Raw genomic sequence first — 17276 nt, forward strand, 5'->3', positions numbered from 1 at the left:
GTAGGGCATGAGTGAGCACACATGTGTGCACTTAACGAGAAAGGCATCTTGCCAGAGTTTGAAAGTGTGAGCTATTCCTAAAATGGTGTTGCGCTTCTGTACTGGAACTATTATCTGGCAGCCACAGCGACAGGAATGGATGGGGTGCAGGAAACTATGAACATTCACTCAAAAGAGAAACTGTATTATTCTTGCTGCTGTACATTTCCCTTCTCCCTCCCTCCCTCCCTTCCTTTAGGTGCCTGGACCAAAAATCCTTTTGAATAGTATTAGAAAACTAGATGTACTACAGCTCACCATGGGACCTATCCTTGGGAACATTGGACTTTTAGGTAAAATGAATTAAATGGAAAAACATCCAGACAAACTTTACTGGGAAAAGAAAGGAAGGCATCTGAGCCTTTCTGCTTAACTAGTCTCTCCAAGTCTCACAAAAATAGTTTGTAGTATGGGTATTAGGATTTTGGCTATTTTCAGACAACTCTTAAGATGGATTGAGTTTTAGGGTAAACCTGTACTATGATGAAAAATAGGTAAGAGTGCCTCCATATTCCCAGAAACCTTAAGACATTTTTCAGGTTTTGAGACTAGTTTGTGACTAGTGGTAAAAGAGCTAATTTGAAAGTCTTCTGCTCAGAAAGCAGCAGTTTCACCAACTGTAGGTGGCAGAGTGGGGTGGGGGTCAAGGCAGAATGTTCTAAGAAATAAAAAGGATTAGAGGAGAGGGCAGAATGTGGGGCCAGTGAAGCATCACCCACCTGAGTGCTCCCCTAAAGCCCAACAATATTTGAAAATAAGGATCTGGAATTTCCTAGGGTTTGTGTGGGTGGTTTAGTCACTAAGTCATGTCTAACTCTTGCAACCCAATGGACTGTCACCCGCCAGGCTCCTCTGTCCATGGGATTTTTCAGGCAAGAATACTGGGGTGTTTGCCGTTTCCTTCTCCAGGGGATCTTCCCGGCTCAGGGATCAAAGGCGGGTCTCCCTCACTGCAGGCAGATCCTCTACTGACTGAGCTACCAGGGCTTTCCTTTTGTGTGGCAGCTGCATAAAGCAGGAAGCCAGCAGCTATGTGGACAGGGAAAGCTGTAACTTATACCTGTGATAGGTACTAGTCCGAATAGGAGCTGGGTATATAGGAAGTTGGTCACTATTTTTTTTTTCCAGTTCTTATAGTCTTTTTGTTGTCGTATTTCATTTCTTTTTAACTTCTGCTCTCGGTATGTCCACTTTTATTACCTATGATTTCAGCTTTCACCTTTGTTTCTCAGATCTGTTTTCCTGAATTTTATTGAACACAAAGCAGATGCTCTCTACAATTTACTTGTGTTTTCAGTAGTGAATCTTCTTTTCAAAAGTGAGTCCTTTCTCTGCAATTTGAAGGTGATTCTCTACTTTTTTTTAATTACTGAATCTTGTTGGAAATTTTTTTTTTTCCTGGTTAGTTGTCCTTGAATAAAAAGAGGTGAATGTCTCTGGGTGTTTTCCATAAACACCATGGGTGTGTTGTCATAGGTTTCCTTCATGTCTGGCAGGGTGTTGGTGGATCTTTCACTCATCTTATCATCTAGAGAGATGGAAATGGATATGAATTTCTAGTAAGTCTTAGGCATCTTGAAGATACTCTATTTTTTTATTTTTAAGTGAAAGATAATTGCTTTACAAGGTAGTATTGCTTTCTGCCATACATCAGCATGAATCAGCCATAGGTTTACACATGTCCCCTCACTCTTGAAGCTCCTTCCAACCTCCCTCCCAACCCTTTGAATATGCTTTATTTTGGGTCACTTCTTCTCTGGGTTTGTAGAAGCCACTGGGCTAGGGGTTTGCTTCTGTTTACAGCTTTCTGTTGAGTCAGGCTGGATTACTGGGTTGTAATCCAGTGGGTCACACTGGTTGGCTTACACTGGATACATAAGTGTGGCTGTGTTCAGTGTCTGTCCAGCTCTACTGGTGACTACATCTGGTTGAAGCCCTATGCTGCTGATTTTCTGCGTGTTGTGACGTGATGCCTGGGGCTTTCTGGGAAGATGATTTTCGGTGCTGCTGATCTGAATTGCTGATCAGGGAGCACCACCCTGGGTCTGGCCTGGGGTCCTGGACTACATATTGCAGATTGATGTACAGCTCTTCACAACTCGATCTACAATACTGTGCTTTCATGACTTAATTCTCCCAATACTGTACTTTCCCTGGATTGGGAATTATTAATAAGAATGGATATGAAATTATATTCCATATAGTGTTATGAGTAATTTCAATTGTTTTTGACTGATTATAATTAATTTTTAGTTCATAAAAGGGACATAGGAAGCATTTATACTAGGAATAGGAACTTACCTAGAAAAGAAGGGTCAGTCATTTTCATGTGTAGTTGTCTTTGTATAATGAGCATTGTATTTCACCTGCCACTCCTTTTTAATGTTTTTAAACTACTTGTCCATTTTGTCAAGATTGGCTTTGTTACATTTAAGTCATAAATCCAGAATCCATTTAATTGGAGACCCACAAATCTATCCTCCTTGAAAGGTCACTATCTCAGAGTTTGCCTTAAAGTGTTTTGTTTTTGTTTTCTGTAAAAGCATATGAATGATGAAATTTTGAGCTTGTGCACACCTGAGAATATATTTGTTGGCTTCACATATACATGACAATTATACTAAATATAGGTAAATATTTGTTGTTGTTGTTTAGTCACTAAATCGTGACAACTCTTTGTGACCTCATGGACTGTAGCCCGCTGGGCTCTTCTGTCCATAGAGTTCTCTAGGCAAGAATACTGGAGTAGGTTGCCATTTCTTTCTCCAGGGAATCTTCCCAGACCAGGGATCGAAGCTATGTCTCCTGTGTCTCCTGAATTGGCAGGCAATTCTTTACCACTGAGCCACCAGGGAAACCCATAGGTAAATCTAGATATCTTGAATTACACTGTATTATTCTCAAAAACTGGTATTGTCATTAAATTGGTTTCTGATATTTGGCATTGTGGAAGTCTATGGCTAGCTTGAATTTTTGTTACTTTGTAAGTAATATATTTTTCTTAATGCTTTCTTTTTTTTATTTTCAGAGATAAAAAATGACAACAGAATATGTTGGATTTTTTTCTGGTTTTATTTGATCCCTTTTCATCTGCTTTAAAGGTTTTTCCTCAGTCTAGGGAAACTTATTTGATTAAAGCTGCTTCTGTTTGTTTCTTAGGGATGTCCTTTTGTAGGAAGAGAGAATCATCTGGTTCTTACTTCTATTTGTCTTATATGTTCCCTCATAATTTTTGTGTTTTGTCTTCTCTGAGATTTTGAGTACTGCGATGGGTTCTATTTGAGATTCATGTCAAACCCTGGTAGAATTTTTAAGCCCTAAATAAAGGGAGAAAGTTTTTAGAAAGCTTACATTTACCCTCATTTTACTTTGCCAGTGGAGAGTCCAAACAGCTTAGTGGGTAGTTTGGCTTCTGAAGTGAGAGTCAGAATTAGAGGCAGACTTAGCCAGGAACATTTATTGCTAAAGAGCTTCCATTCCTTATTTGGAACAGTTCTCAGGGCTTGCTTCTGCAGTCTCCCCATTCTTTGGCAGGCTGGCTGTCCAGTGTGTGTGAGTGACTGGTACACCCTTCCATGCAGGCTCCCTGTCTTGGGCTGCCTGGAAAACCAGAACACTTCCTAATGCTGCTAATGGGATCCATAGGCTGACTCTCACCTCCAAGTGTGCAGAGGCCTCTGCTTATTTCCTTTGTGTTATTTCCCTTTTGCATGGTGGAGATTCACAGGTCAGCTAGCCACTACCCTCCATCTAATTTCCGTTGTATTTTACGTCACTGAAATTCCTGGAAATTTCTTTTGTATGGCTGACCCTCTTGTCTACTTTTTAAGGTTGATCCTGAGCTTTTCCTCCTTCGTTATTATTTATCATTTTCATGTAGATCTGGAGGGGAGTAGTTTATGCCTTGTGGAGAAGTTGACCTGTCCTCCATTATGAATGCAAGCCTGAGAATATTTTGAAGTCAGAAAAGTGGAAATGGCTTTGGGAAATGGAGACTTGATAATAATCTTAAGTATCCAGTACTTTGGCCACCTCATGCAAACAGTTGACTTATTGGAAAAGACTCTGATGCTGAGAGGGATTGGGGGCAGGAGGAAAAGGGGACGACAGGGGATGAGATGGCTGGATGGCATCACCAACTCGATGGATGTGAGTTTGCGTGAACTCCAGGAGATGGTGATGGACAGGGAGGCCTGGCGTGCTGCGATTCATGGGGTTGCAAAGAGTCGGATACGACTGAGCGACTGAACTGAACTGATCCTGATAGGATGCCTCTCATGTGGTTACCTGTGATGACCAAGGCCACTGAATAACAACAATGGCAATAATGATAACAAATGCCTTCTAAAATAAACAGTGGTATATGGGGGGTGTTAGTCAAAGAGTACAGACTTCCAGTTATATGATAAATAAATTCTGGGCATCTATGTACAACATGATGGTTATAATTAGCAAGCATTGTTGTTGTTCTTTAGTTGCCAAGTTGTGTCTGACTCTTTTTGACCTCATGAATTACAGCACACCAGGCTTCCTTGTCCTTCACTATCTCCCAGAGTTTGCTCAAACTCATGTCCATTGAGTCGGTGATACCATCCAACCATCTCATCCTCTGTTGTTCCCTTCTCCTTCCTTGAATTTTTCCTAGCATCAGGGTCTTTTATAATGAGTCAGCTCTTCACATCAGGTGGCCAAAGTATTGGAGCTTCAGCTTGAGCATCAATCCTTCCAATGAATATACAGTGTTGATTTCCTTTAGGATCGTCTGGTCTGATCTCTTTGCAGTTCAAGGGACTCTCAAGAATCTTCTCCAGCACCACGGTTCAAAAGCATCAATTATTTGGCACTCAGCCTTCTTTATGGTCCAGCTCTCACATCCGTACATAACTACTGGAAAAACCATAGGCTGCCATTTCCTACTCCAGGGGATCTTCACGACCCAGGGATCAAACCTGCATCGTCTCCTGCATTGGCGGGCTGATTTTTTAGTACTAGTGCTGTCTGGGAAGTCCAAATGCATTCAAACTCAGTCTTGTCCTCAAAGTGATGTTGTTTGCTGGCTGTCAAACAGCCTGAAGAGTTGTGCAATCTCCAAATCTCTGTGGTATTTACAGTGTTCCCAGTTCCTGTCTTTGATAATCTGTTGGCATTTTATTGTTCTTATATGTAGGGAGTCCTTCTCTGTGGGGATGATGTTCATATAATAAGAGGAGAGTTTTATTGTTTCTCTTACACTGTCTGGAACTTGTGCGTCCTCAGTTGTGTCTGACTCTTTGGGATCCCATGGACTGTAGCCCACCAAGCTCCTCTGTCCGTAGAATTCTCTAGGCAAGAATACTGGAATGGGTTGTCATTTCCTACTCCAGGAAATTCTTGAAGAGCAGTGGGAAAAGTCTTGTCCTCAGTACCTCGGTTTATCATCCATCCTCCTTTAAAAAACAAAGCTAGGGTATTTATCTGCTCCTATAGTAATTCTGGGAGAAGGAAATGGCACCCCCCTCCAGTATTCTGGCCTGGAGAATCCCGTGGACTATATCCTGCCAGGCTCCTCTGTCCATGGGGTTGCAAGAGTCGGACATGACTTAGCGACTAAACCACTACCACCAGCACCACCAGAGGAATTCTTCCTGTCCAGTAAAAGAGTCTGCCTTCTTGTATCCCTTCTGCAGCCCTCTGTGGTGATTTTGGGGCTCTAAGTCTCATTGCCTGTCTTGGAACACCTGTGGGCCATGAGACTGCTATTCTCTATGGTCACAGCTGAACAAAGTACCTTCACCTGAAGCAGTGTTTGGTGATGCTGCTGGTCATGCTTTACTCTATCCAATTAGGACCAAAAAGAATTAAAATCAGAAAAGCAAAATTATTGATAATTTAGGAAACTGTTAGAAAGATGAAAGGTAGTTAGAAAGTGTGGGACAAGGTCAGTCTTGGTACATGAGAACACTTTTGTTCCTGATTCATAGTGGGGGAAAAAAAATGTGTGAATTTATTTTATAACTCGCTTCTTTGAGAAATAATGGTTTCATCATTAGATTTGTAATTTCCTTTCATATATATTGGGATAAATAAAAACATTTAATGGCTATAAACTGTTCACTCTAATTGTAGGCTTATTTTTTGTTTCTTCTATTCTAATTGAATCATGTCTCTTCCCCTACCTCCAGGTTACGATCTTTGGTCAAACAATTAGAGAGAGGGGAGGCTTCAGTGGTAGATCTCAAGAAGAATTTGGAATATGCAGCCTCTGTGCTTGAATCTGTGTACATTGATGAAACCAGGTGAGCTAAAATGGCAAGAAGTCGATGATAAATTTTCTATTATATGACTTTTTGAAATGTCCCTCATGGCATGTAGGTGGTAACATTCAAATGATTGGTTTGATTTGAGCTTTAGTTTTCACAAATAGGGTAGATTTGGATATCACATATCCTCTTTACATCCTCATTTATAAAAGGATTACTAAATTTCTAATCAAATGTAGAGTTATTCTGGAATTATTACATATTATTCATCTCAGCCTAAAAATTGCATTCAAGTTTTAATTCATGATGTCCATCTGTAAATGGCAGGTTTTGAAGGGTTGAAGAAGCATTTGTTCTCTTAAACACCCAATATTCCTCCCTCAATCCTTTGATATGTTATTGATTTTCCTAGAAGACCCTTTCCACTTGAATTATCCATAAGTCCCAAAGCACTTCCAGTTACTAAGTGCATTTGAGAGGAAAGAAAAAATTGCTTTTCTTTGAAAACATTGAATTGGTAAATATGAAAGGCCTTTCTTGTTTTATCTAGTTCAGAGAAGCTCCACTGTTAGTATTTTTGATGTATAACTTTTCTATGCCAAATTTTAATCTGATAGGATTTCCCAGTACTTTTAAGAATTGTGTGGTTTAGTTTTTGGTGATATGCTTGGTTCCTAATTTAAGGAAATTTGATACCATGGGTTTTTTTTTGTTTTTTGTTTTTTTCCTAAATGTTGTATATTTCTCCCTTACCTTCCAATTGGAGGATCTAAAGAAAAAAAGAAAAAACTCATTGACACCTGTTTTTACTGCTTATTTTTAGTAGGGCTTAACATAAGTATAAAATACAACTTTTCAAGTTTTACAGTATTGTAATTTATTGCTGTTTATGTTCTGTTCTAGCCTAATCCATGATTAGGTCTGAAAAGTCTGCTAAGCACACATGACAGATCACTATTCTCAAATAAAGAACTGAATTATTTAGGAAATTTTGCTTAAATTTAGACATTTAAGTTTCTGTAATGTCCTATCAAGCTAGAGAGGGTATCAGTATTTGCCATTTGGGTTTATTACTTCAGAAGACTGAGTTGATGTGATTTGGGTAACACTTTGCAAACTCTTTTTTTTTTCCTTTTTAGTTTTATTGAGATGTAATTGACATGTAACATTATAAAAATTAAGGTATACAATATGTTCTATTTATTTACTACCATAAGATTATCACTATAGGGTTAACTAACATCTGTATCACATCACATAATTATTTTTCTTTTGTGGTGGGAATAATTAAGATCTAAGATCTTCACAGCTTTGAAGTTTGTAATACAGTATTGTTGTTTATCACTTTTAAAAATTTAATTTATTTGTTTTAATTGGAAGATAATTACTTTACAATATTGTGATGATTTTTGCCATACATCAACCTAAATCAGCCACAGTGTTGTCTACAGTTTTGAAGTGCCATTATTTTCTCTTTTTTTCAGTTTAAATTTTTATTTTTATTTATTTTATTATTATTATTTTTTTACTTTACAATATTGTATTGGTTGCATAATGCCACTTGGCCATCTATGAAATAAATCTTGTGAGTGCATTTCAAATGAGAGCTTTAGATTCTATTCAAATTCCACAAATCATGAAGGAATAAAGATACTGGTTACAGCTGAGTGCAGTGGATCAGGCCCACAGAGCCTGAGATGAAGACTATTTGACCTTCTCTGACTCCTTTGTTCCTTTATCCAGTGTGGTAGAGAAAACCACCTTGAAACACAAATGCTGGGCGTTCACAAGCCTTGCCCAAAAAAGTACTGGATTTTTTTGTGGCCCATTTATTATGGGTTGTTTTTTTTTCACCTGTGTATTCAGGTGGTTTGGAGAGAAGGAACAGCTGCTTTGAACAGGGAGCTCTAACTTCAGATTTAATCTGTGTCGTGGTTCTGTTTCTTGGGTCCAGGCGACTCCTGGATACAGAAGATGAGCTCAGTGACATTCAGTCAGATGCAGTGCCTTCTGAGGTCCGAGACTGGCTGGCCTCCACCTTCACGCGGCAGATGGGGATGATGCTCAGAAGAAGCGAGGAGAAGCCGCGGTTCAAGAGCATCGTCCATGCAGTACAGGCTGGGATATTTGTGGAGAGGTAAAGATATCTGTCATTCACTAACCAAAGCAGCGAAAGGGATACTGGTTTCTAATAACTGAAGACTTTGCTTTGATGTAGGTTTGGTATTTTTATAAATACTAAAAATTCTGGGTGGAAACTGTCTTGAATAAGAAGAGATGCAAAAACATATCTTTGCAGCATCATTAGCACAAGCTTTTTGCCTTTGCTTGGAATTCTTTTTGTTCACATTAAGATTTAGTTTGAGTTCAGCCTCTGATTTAAAAAAAAAAGACGTATCTTATCATTATTTGACATATATGGATGATGTCTACATTTGAAACAGGTCAAAGGTGCTTTGTGAGGGTATTGATCCAGGGAGAAGTTCAGTCAAGGGGTTTGAGTTCCCCATGACACTTTCCAGTTTTGTAAGTCACTTTGCTCTTTGAAATTAAATCGCCCCATCCCCAGAAATGGATTCCAGAAATTGATATTCTTCCTACAATCCTTACCACACAATTACATGTTTTAGGAATGCTGTGGTTGCCTCAAAGTTTACCTGGGGCATTTTTCTCTCTAGTTTTTTGAGTTCTTTTAGTTCTCTTTTCGAGTTCTCTTTAATCTTTTAGTTCTAAAGAAAAATCTCTTCTAAATGGATCCCCCATAGGAGTTCTTTTTTCAGGATAAAGTACTACATTACATATTATCTGTGCTACACTACAATTCACTTCCAGCAGAAGAGGAGACCCATTTTAATAACTTCATTTGGGTCACATAGACTTAATTTTTGTTTGTTTGTTTCCAGTGGTTTACATGTTTGGGATTGCTTTAATTTCATTTGATTTGAACATTTAAGCCCCTTGAATGACTATGAGAAAGGTTGTAAAATAAATTTTAGGTTCCTTGGGTTTATCAGATGATATGACTTCTTATTAATTGTCAATACTTGTGTAACTATGTGGCCTGCTAATTTTTCTTTGTAAGATATAATATTGTATTTTTTTTTCCTTCTGACTTTGCCAGAATGTATAGACGGACATCAAACATGGTTGGACTGAGCTATCCACCAGCTGTTATTGAAGCATTGAAGGTAATACCATTAAAAAAGTCTTATAATGTATATGGTGCCCTATAAAAACCTAAATTTGTTGTTAGAAAATGAGTTTTCATTTACAGTTCATTTATAGCTTTCCCAGTCATTCCTGACTTTTTTCTTCCATTATCTTTTACTTATCTGTTCAGTAATGGTATTGCTAATTTTTAAGCCTTTGTACTGCCATTTTAAAACAAATATGGAATTCTGTGTAGTTTCATTTCTTTCTGCTGTCTTGGAGTAGTTTGGTAATCAGTACAGTGATCTAGCATTACGAGACTCAGTCTGACTTTGGCCATAGGAGATCAAATTTGTTCTGGTTATAAATGTCCAACATTAGGAGGAACTTTTGTGACCATAATTCTACCATTATCTTCTTACCTACTCGATGTACATTTTGTAGATGAAGAGGCTAAGACTCAGTGAGACTAAAAAAAAGGCAGAGACAGAACTAAGGTTTGATACCAGAGTTATAGGCAGATAGTAAGCTCTCAGTAACATTTTATGCATGAAAGTATGTTCTCCAGAGCCCTCATCCTCTTCATGTATCCTCCTATTTTCCCAAAACTCTCACAAAACCTGAAAGTTCCATGGAAAGTCACAAAATGCTTGAGTGTAAAGAGTTTAAATCCTACAGAATGACTCCCAATCAGACAAGCTCTTGGAATTGTACGGAATATCTCTCAGAGCCCTTGAAAGTGAAAGTGTACATCACTCAGTTGTGTCCGACTCTTTGGACCCCATGAATTCCATGGAATTCTCCAGGCCAGAATCCTGGAGTGGGTAGTCTTTCCCTTCTTCAGAGGATCTTCCCAACCCAGGTATTGAACCCAGGTCTCCCACACTGCAGGCAGATTCTTTACCAACTGAGCCCCAAGGGAAGCCCTTGTGTAGATGTATTTTTGTATGTGTGTATAGATTCAGACTCACTGGTCTTTTACATTTAGGGGATGAGCTAAGGCCCAGGATCATGGAACTGGTTGACATTGCCTGGTGCCTACATGTGGAGTCGTGTCAGCTTAGTCAAAGAGGTTCCAGCATTCTGACTCTTGTTAAATGGGCTTCCCTGGTGACTCAGTGGTAAAGAATCCGCCTGCCAATGCAAGAGACATGGGTTTGATCCCTGGTCCAGGAAGATCCCCTGGAGAAGGAAATGGCAACTCACTCCAGTATTCTTGCCTGGGGAATTTCATGCACGGAGGAGCCTGACAGACTATAAGTCCGTGGGGCTGGAGAGAGTCAGACATGACTCAATGGCTGAACAACAACTACAAAGCTATTTTAATCTTTCTCTGAAACCTGAAAAGTTTATCCCCGATAAAATTTTCAGAAGATAATTTAAATTCCCTATTCACAGAATCAGATCAATTTAATGTCAAGAAAGAGCCCTTTAGGGCCAGTTTGATTTTATATTTCATAGTCCCTTTCTCTTGTCTCAGGGACATTCACTAGCTGACTTTGGGAGACTCTGTATTCAGATTCTCAGTTCACCATTTTCTTTCTCTTGTCAAGTCATCTAGGACAGGAAGGGTGCTCAGGAAAGATACAGCAAGAAGACACATGTTTTCTCTCCCTCTACAACCCCAACTCTAATGCTCAATAAATCATTGTGTAACTCACAGCAACATTTCTTATTTAATCTGTGAAACCACTTTAGAAGATCTGGTGTTTCATAACACCCACTGTGAAGTTGCATTGATTTTCATAATTGAATCTGAAACCTTCAGTGAAAGTCTTAGGAATGTTAAAAGCATCTTTTATCCTTAATTTCTTCCTTTATCGTGAAAATAAATACAGGCGGTTATACCGGTACTAAGAAATTTATGAAAATATTTCTTACAAATTGGAGCTTCTTTTCTACACAGAATGAAGAAATGTGGAACAACCTGTGATGTGCGTGAATTGTTATTTTATGCTTAGGGGAAAAGTACTTCTCAGAAGTACACATGTTGTCTTTTGGAGGAGAAAGTTACCTTGATGATTTCAGGATGAATACTAACTCTGAATTGCTGCCCTTCTCCACACCATTGCTAATATGTGCTGAAGGCTAAAGCTGTTGTTTCTCTTGGTTGTATGCTCTCTTTACTTTGGAAGTTCAAGACCTTTTTACAATGTAATATTTTTCTGTGTTCCTAGACTCTGGTTTAATTTTCAGTGGATTGGAGTTGAACTGGAGAGATGACCTAGATTCCTTTTTTTACATAGTAGTTATTAGAAAAAGGTTATTTTCACTCCACTGCCAGCAATTTATATGGAGACACTATTGTTTTCTTCTGTTACAGAAAATTTCCCAAAAGCCTGAGAGAATACAATTAATAAAATAATCATCCTGCTACTGTCATCTTAACCTTTGTGACTAATGTGAGAACATAGCACAAAATAACATTTAAGGAAGAGAATAATTAGCCACCACCAATCTCTAAATTTGAAATATGTTGCACTTTTATTCTTTTTATTTGTTTCCATGCAGTGAATGCTAGCTTCTAATTTGGGTGGTTTTATCTCTAATCTTCTAAGGTGGGGTTATCAGAAATGGAGAATTGTGCTGTTCTTTAGATGGGCATATGCTGTGTGACTCAGGAAGAGACACCCTGGACAGACTCCAGGTTTAAAGTGGAAGGAAATGAGGAGGTTCAGGCTTCCTTCACGTTAGACTAATAGGAAATTCACGGGACTGGTGCTTGGGCCAAATTTGCTAAGAAGAGAAGATTGGTTTAAGGCAGTTAAATTAGGTGCTTGTTAAAATGTAGATTCCAGGCCACAAGCCAGGATTCTTCAGAATCCTGCACCAAAGAATCAACATTTTTTTTCTGAGCACCCCAGGTGGTTCTAAAGAACACTGAAATTTGAGAATCGCAGCTAAAGTCTCCCCAGAATGAGGGGCTAGAGAGACTATCCATCTCACGGTCTGTATTTACACATCCTTCTGTTTCTCTAAGACCGAATATTCAGAATAAATCTTGACTTTTTACTATGATTATCTCTTCATTTCCAGTGATAGCTTTTTTTTTCTTCTTTTATTCATTTAAGTGAAGAGGATTAAAAATAGTCAGATGTGACCAAATGTTTTCCTACCTACTGAGTTGTCAGTGGACTTTTCTTTAACTAATAGCTAGACAATGGCTGTCATGACAGTGCCAGTTTTGGTAGCCAAGGTGAACCTTAGGGCTTCCTTGATAGTTCAGTTGGTAAAGAATCTGCCTGCAGTGCAGGAGACCCTTGTTCGACTGCTAGGTTGTGAAGATTTGCTGGAGAAGGGATAGGCTACCCACTCCAGTATTCTTGGGCTTCCCTTATGGCTCAACTGGTAAAGAATCCGCCTGCATTGCAGGAGACCTGGGTTTGATCCCTGGTTGGGAAGATCCTCTGGAGAAGGGAAAAGCTACCCACTCCAGTATTCTGGCCTGGAGAAGTCCATGGACTGTATAGTTCATGGGGTCACAAAGAATCAGACACAGCTGAGCAACTCTCACTTTCAAGGTGAACCTTGGGTCTTGGGTTAATCTTAAATGGCTCCACTGTCTGTGTCCTAGGCACTCTTGGGGTATTTAAGGCCTAAGGCTTGGGTCACAGCACATATTCATTGAGTTTACAATGTCATCTGTCAGTAATGCTGTCACTGGGGCATCAGTGGAGATATTGCCTGGTATTGGCATTAGACACTTCATTTCATCTCTCTGGGGTGGCCATCTATGAAACTGGAGGAAGTTTTTAGGGTTATAAGGGTTTGCAAATGTGTATCAACAGTTCCTACTGTGCCTGGCACAGAAAATGTTTAGCACTTGTGGCTATTTCTTTACTTTTTATAATGGAGGAGAAATTATTGGAGGCTAAGGTGATGGCAACCCACTCCAGTACTCTTGCCTGGAAAATCCCATGGATGGAGGAGCCTGGTAGGCTGCAGTCCATGGGGTCGCTAAGAGTCGGGCATGACTGAGCGACTTCACTTTCACTTTTCACTTTCATGCATTGGAGAAGGAAATGGCAACCCATTCCAATATTCTTGCCTGGAGAATCCCAGGGACAGAGGAGCCTGGTGGGCTGCCATCTATGGGGTTGCATAGAGTCGGACATGACTGAAGCGACTTAGCAGCAGCAAGGTGAGATTTACTACTGAATGTGAATTGAAACAATCTATTTGAAACCTTTCTGGAAATGTTTGGTTTTCCCTGTATACAGTTTGTTTTCCCTGTGCCCTGGTGTCCATGAGAGAGACCCTTCATGATCTCAGGGTGATCTGCATGATTGGGATCTTTGGAGAGGAGCAGGATTGGGATGGATAGATGATGTTGGAATGCAGTGAAGGCTGATGTGGGAGTCACTGGGTCCAGCAGTTTCTGAAAGCCAAGGTCTCTTCCAGGAGACCATCTGACACCTAGCTCAGATTCAGTGTGATCTCGCATGCATCCTTATTGTCATACTCATGGCAGTACACTTTCCTTAACCACTGAAATAAAACTCTTGATATGCTGAGAAACCAAATGACTATTGCTTTAATTATTTCTTAAACATGCCTTTGTTTGTAACACCCACAAGTAGTTATCTATAAGTCAAAAGACGTATTTGACAGTGTTTACATATATGTATATATATATATATTTTTGAAATCATGATTGCTTTTATTTTTTTTTGTAATAATTTTTTTTCCTTTATTTTAATTTACAATACTGTATTGGTTTTGCCATACATTGACATGAATCAACCACGGGTGTACATGCGTTCCCAAACATCAGCCCCCCACCCACCTCCCTCCCCATAACGTCTCTCTGGGTCATCACCGTGCACCAGCCCCAAGCATGCTGTATCCTGCGTCGGACATAGACTGGCGATTCTATTCTTACATGATAGTATACATGTTACAATGCCATTCTCCCAAATCATCCCACCCTCTCCCTCTCCCTCTGAGTCCAAAAGTCCGTTATACACAGCTGTGTCTTTTTTGCTGTCTTGCATACAGGGTTGTCATTGCCATCTTTCTAAATTCCATATTTATGTGTTAGTATACTGTATTGGTGTTTTTCTTTCTGGCTTACTTCACTCTGTATAATCGGCTCCAGTTTCATCCATCTCATCAGAACTGATTCAAATGTATTCTTTTTAACGGCTGAGTAATACTCCATTGTGTATATGTACCACAGCTTTCTTATCCATTCATCTGCTGATGGACATCTAGGTTGTTTCCATGTCCTGGCTATTATAAACAGTGCTGCGATGAACATTGGGGTACATGTGTCTCTTTCAATTCTGGTTTCCTCGGTGTGTATGCCCAGCAGTGGGATTGCTGGGTCATAAGGCAGTTCTATTTGCAATTTTTTATGGAATCTCCACACTGTTCTCCATAGTGGCTGTACTAGTTTGCATTCCCACCAACAGTGTAGGAGGGTTCCCTTTTCTCCACACCCTCTCCAGCATTTACTGCTTGCAGATTTTTGGATCGCAGCCATTCTGACTGGTGTGAAGTGGTACCTCATTGTGGTTTTGATTTGCATTTCTCTGATAATGAGTGATGTTGAGCATCTTTTCATGTGTTTGTTAGCCATCCGTATGTCTTCTTTGGAGAAATGTCTATTTAGTTCTTTGGCCCATTTTTCGATTGGGTCGTTTATTTTTCTGGAATTGAGCTGCATAAGTTGCTTGTATATTTTTGAGATTAGTTGTTTGTCAGTTGCTTCATTTGCTATAATTTTCTCCCATTCAGAAGGCTGTCTTTTCACTTTGCTTATATTTTCCTTTGTTGTGCAGAAGCTTTTAATTTTAATTAGATCCCATTTGTTTATTTTTGCTTTTATTTCCAGAATTCTGGGAGGTGGGTCATAGAGGATCCTGCTGTGATTTATGTCGGAGTGTTTTGCCTATATTCTCCTCTAGGAGTTTTAAAGTTTCTGGTCTTACGTTTAGATCTTTAATCCATTTTGAGTTTATTTTTGTGTATGGTGTTAGAAAGTGATCTAGTTTCATTCTTTTACAAGTGGTTGACCAGTTTTCCCAGCACCACTTGTTAAAGAGATTGTCTTTACTCCATTGTATATTCTTGCCTCCTTTGTCAAAGATAATTTTGAAGCCACTATTTTCTGGGCAAATAAAACTCTGAACTTTAAGAGTAGTGTGTGAGGAGTGTGTTCAGCTTAGCTCTTAGTTTTATATTTTCCAGTAAAGTGACTTACAGATTTGAGGACTCTGTCCTCAGATCAGTGACTTCAGAAGTGATAACATTTTTCCATCCCATGAAATGAAGGCTTTCTCCTTGTTTTCAGCTTAGCAGATTAGATTCTTGAGGTGGCACATTGTTTTGAGTTCTATATCATGTGTGTTTCTGAAGACTTTTAAGTGGGTTAACATTCTCCACAATGGACTAAGAGGAAGTCAGTAGATGGAATCACAAGGCTGGTTAGGGGTAGGAAACACCCTAGGTTATTGTGAAGTCAGTTTAAATTTTGAAATTCAGCAGAAGTAGTGGAAGGTTCGGAGAAGGCAATGGCCAACCACTCCAGTACTGTTGCCTGGAAAACCCCATGGACGGAGGAACCTGGTAGGCTGCAGTCCATGGGGTTGCAAAGAGTCGGACACGACTGAGCGACTTCACTTTCACTTTTCACTTTCATGCATTGGAGAAGGAAATGGCAACCCACTCCAGTGTTCTTGCCTGGAGAATCCCAGGGACAGGGGAGCCTGGTGGGCTGCCGTCTATGAAGTCGCATAGAGTCGGACACAACTGAAGCGACTTAGCAACAGCAGCAGCAGCAGTGGAAGGTTAATGGAAAGAGCCTGAATTTAAACTTCAGTTGAACGTGTGTTTGTGTTTTTGCCCCACATGTATTCCTAACACTTGCCTTCTATGAATCTTAGGGAAATTAGCTAACTTCTCAGTTTTCTCATTTGTGAGATATGGCTGATAATACCTACCACTAGGCTTGTCTTCAGGATGAATTATATATTTATCATTGATCGTAATGCCTAGGTAGGTACCCAGTAAATTATAGCTCTTGTTATTACTGATAAAGCTATTTCATATTTTATCAGCAAATGCTATATAGGATTGCCATATTGGAAAAAGTTTGAGAGGGGAAACAGTATTAGAGTCTTAGACTGAATTACCAAGTTAGGGTAACCCCCAAAATTACAGGCTAACCCCAAAGTAGGGAGATAAATGTAAGTGGCTACCAACTAATGAATTCTTTCTTTCTGCCCTGACCTGTAGGATGTGGACAAATGGTCTTTTGATGTCTTTTCCCTCAATGAAGCCAGTGGGGACCATGCACTGAAATTCATTTTCTATGAGTTACTCACTCGCTATGATCTGATCAGCCGTTTCAAGGTCAGTGTCTAATTAAAACAAAACAAAACAACTGCACATATTTGTCCAGCCTTGCAGGACTTTTGGGCTGAGACCAAGAGAATCCTTCTAATGTAGACTGAAAGCTGCTCTGGGGTGACTTGTCCAGAAAGCCACTGCCACAAACTCCACACTGAGGGGAACTTTCATTACTCCCTTGCCTGGTGAGCTCATCAACAAGGGAGAGACTGGAGCCACCTATTTAGATCCCAGTCTTCCTAGAAGTACAGCTGGAAGCCTGAACCAGACCTACCTGCCGGCTCTGCCTACAGTGCTCCTTTCAGCCAGACTCTGTGTACTAATGACCACCACCGGCAAGGAGACAGGAATGGAGATAGAGTATGCATTTATTGTCTCCATGAACTTCTCTTTCGGCCACTTGGCTCAAATTCACACAAATACTCTCACTTATCATCTATGATAGATCATTGATATTTCCCAGCCATTTATGTTTTAAATTAATTCTTCAACTTT

At 39.6% G+C, this 17276-nt stretch overlaps 1 protein-coding gene across 1 annotated transcript in view; it reads left to right on the forward strand.

Moving 5' to 3' along the window:
- The window catches only part of PDE1C (phosphodiesterase 1C), a 609137-nt gene that overhangs the window by 480707 nt on the left and 111154 nt on the right, over nucleotides 1-17276 (forward strand). The window contains exons 4-7 of the mRNA XM_052638578.1: nucleotides 6201-6314; nucleotides 8233-8415; nucleotides 9400-9466; nucleotides 16668-16784. Of these exons, the coding sequence (XP_052494538.1) occupies nucleotides 6201-6314; nucleotides 8233-8415; nucleotides 9400-9466; nucleotides 16668-16784 (481 nt within the window). The remainder of the gene's footprint in view (nucleotides 1-6200; nucleotides 6315-8232; nucleotides 8416-9399; nucleotides 9467-16667; nucleotides 16785-17276) is intronic.

Source organism: Budorcas taxicolor, chromosome 4 (genome assembly GCF_023091745.1).
Source record: "Budorcas taxicolor isolate Tak-1 chromosome 4, Takin1.1, whole genome shotgun sequence".
Classification (NCBI taxonomy): domain Eukaryota; kingdom Metazoa; phylum Chordata; class Mammalia; order Artiodactyla; family Bovidae; genus Budorcas; species Budorcas taxicolor.